This window comes from Eimeria acervulina, genomic scaffold (genome assembly GCF_000499425.1).
Source record: "Eimeria acervulina Houghton genomic scaffold, Eah_scaff399, whole genome shotgun sequence".
In the NCBI taxonomy this organism is placed as follows: domain Eukaryota; phylum Apicomplexa; class Conoidasida; order Eucoccidiorida; family Eimeriidae; genus Eimeria; species Eimeria acervulina.
In genome coordinates this window covers 1-2,466 of record NW_013549836.1, presented here as the reverse complement: position 1 = coordinate 2,466, position 2,466 = coordinate 1, and the positions used below count along the sequence as shown (strand labels likewise).

The window sequence follows — 2,466 nt, the reverse complement described above, 5'->3', positions numbered from 1 at the left end:
ATTTCTCATTTCCCTGAAGCTGCACATACATCTTTTCTTTAAGTGCGTCCAGCCCTGAGGTGTACAGACACCCCAACTCGCTCCGCTGCTGGGGATGAGGCAAAGCAGCAGTGAAGACAAACATAAAAATATTATCTCTGCCTCTGTCTCTGTCTCTCTCTCTCTCTCTCTCGCTCCTTGTCTCTCTCTTCATCTCTACTAAACACCAGATGGAGATCAATTCGCAAAACAAGTACAGAAGGAGAAACTGCATATATATATATATATATATATATATATATAGAAACTGCATATATATATATATAGAAACTGCATATATATATATATATATACCCCTGTGTGTTCTATTGCGATTGCCGCTGCAGAAGAAAACCGAAAGAATGTCAGCGTCGACCGAAGAGGATACATTGGATAGATTTGCAAGAGCCTTACAAGGTGTGTTTGTTTATTATTTATTTATTATTTATTTATTTGTTTTTCTATTATTTATATATTTAGTTGTTTTATTATTTATTAATTTATTTGTTTGTTTGCCTATTTGTTTGTGCATTATTTGTTTATTTGTTTATTTGTGTATTTGTTTATTTGTTTGTTCGTTCGTTTATTTGTTTATTTGCCTATTTGTTTGTTTGTTTATTTGTTTATTTGCTTATTTGCTTATTTGTTTAATTGTTTATCTCCTTCTGTTCGTTTGTTTAATTGTTTATCTGCTTCTGTTTGTTTGTTTGTTTCTGTTTGTTTGTTTATTTGTCTCTGTCTTTATTTATTATTTATTTATTTATTTTTCTCGTCTTTTCTTGTTTCTCTGTACTTGTTGTTGCATTTGTTTGCGTGCCTATGATGCCTTCATCGTATTATTTAATATTTATTTATTTATTTATTTATTTAACTATTTATTTGTTTATTTGTTTGCAGTACTGAAGAAAGACTTAGATATTCTCTATGACCCGAAGGAGCTACCAGCGTCTGAGGTGTACGTACACCGCAGCATTATATCTTTTTCTTCTTTTCGTTGCAGTATTAATATTTAATTATATTAATTTTAGCAGCATATGCAACTCTTTTATTTCAGGTGTACCGACAGCTCTTGCAACGAATACTTCTTGCATGCAACTCTGGAGTTATATTTAAAAATCTTATGTCTTGTTTTTCTTTCTTTATATTCTTATCTCAGGTGTACAGACAGCTACCCCGCAGGCACCAAACCCCTCAGTAGAAATGAAAGACCCAGAAAATACTCGGAGCTGCTCATACAGCAGCAGAGTCTTTCTAATAAAGAGAAAAGCAGCAGCAGCAGCAGCAGCAGAATGGCGTCAAGAGAGCAGCAAAAGGTATATATATATGTATATACATATATATATATATATATACATATACATATATATATACTTTCTAAATATCTTTTATTCGAGTATATATAATTGCTTTATAGGAAATATACATTATATATTTTGAGCAGTGTAATATATTACTGGTACCTAGAATATATATAATATATATGTATGATTATATATATATTTGTATATATATATATATATATATTCAATCATACCGCTTCATATGATTATTCTATAAAATATAAAGACTTTAAAAATGCATAGTAGTATATATGATGATAAAATAAACATACAACGTGTCGAGCACATAAATAATATTTATTTTATTTTATTTTATTTTCTTTTCTTTTATTTTATTGATATTTCGGGTGTCTGCTCTCTCTCAATTTGTCTTCGTCTTCAGACAGCCTCAAGCCGCGCTTCAATGCCAGTGAAAGCAGCAGCAGAGAGAAAGGTGCACGCAGAACGGAGTAAGACCTGCAGCAGCAGCAGCAGCAGCAGCAGCAGCAGCAGCAGCAGCAGCAGCAGCAGCAGCAGCAGGTGCAGTAGCAGCAGTTGCAGTTGCAGTTGCTCTTGCTCTGAAACAGCAGCAACAGCAGCAGCAGCAGCAACAGAAACGCTGCTACAACTCCACCACAGCGGAGCTAGAGCGCAGCAGCAGCAGCAGCAGCAGCAGCAGCAGCAATATTGTTTGTGTGTTCTTTATGTGCAGGTAGCGGCGAGAGGTTTCGATTCGCTTCGGGGGAGAAGCCATCAGCAGCTGTGCTTAGAACAGGCAGCAGCAGAAAGACTGCAGCAGAGCAGCAGCAGCAGCAGCAGCAGCAGCGGCAGCAGCAGCAGCAAACAAGCAGTTGGTCTAGGTCTGGTGGTAGCTGGGGTTTAAATAGACACGACACCTCGCTAAAGAGAGAAGATAAAGAAGCAGAAAAAGAAATTAAAGCAGCAACAACATTTGCAGGAAAACTATTAGACATAGAACCTGTAATAAGAGAAGCAGCAGCAGCAGAAGGGAGGCAAGATCGCCATCTCCCGATGCGGTGTACAGTGGTAGTAGGAGATAAAGAAGATATTTCTTTTGAAGATACTTCTGAAAGTAATATAACAGACAGAAGCAGCACAAGCGATGCTA

General features: G+C 36.2%; 1 protein-coding gene across 1 annotated transcript; it reads left to right on the top strand.

Annotated features, from left to right (window-relative positions):
- Positions 1–380: 380 nt before the first annotated feature.
- EAH_00036710 (hypothetical protein) lies at positions 381–2,466 on the top strand (the record flags this gene model as incomplete). The annotated part of the gene is made up of 5 exons (XM_013395639.1): positions 381–435; positions 916–973; positions 1,175–1,331; positions 1,741–1,807; positions 2,050–2,466. Coding segments are annotated over 5 exons (754 nt in total), but the record flags the coding sequence as incomplete, so codon positions are not given.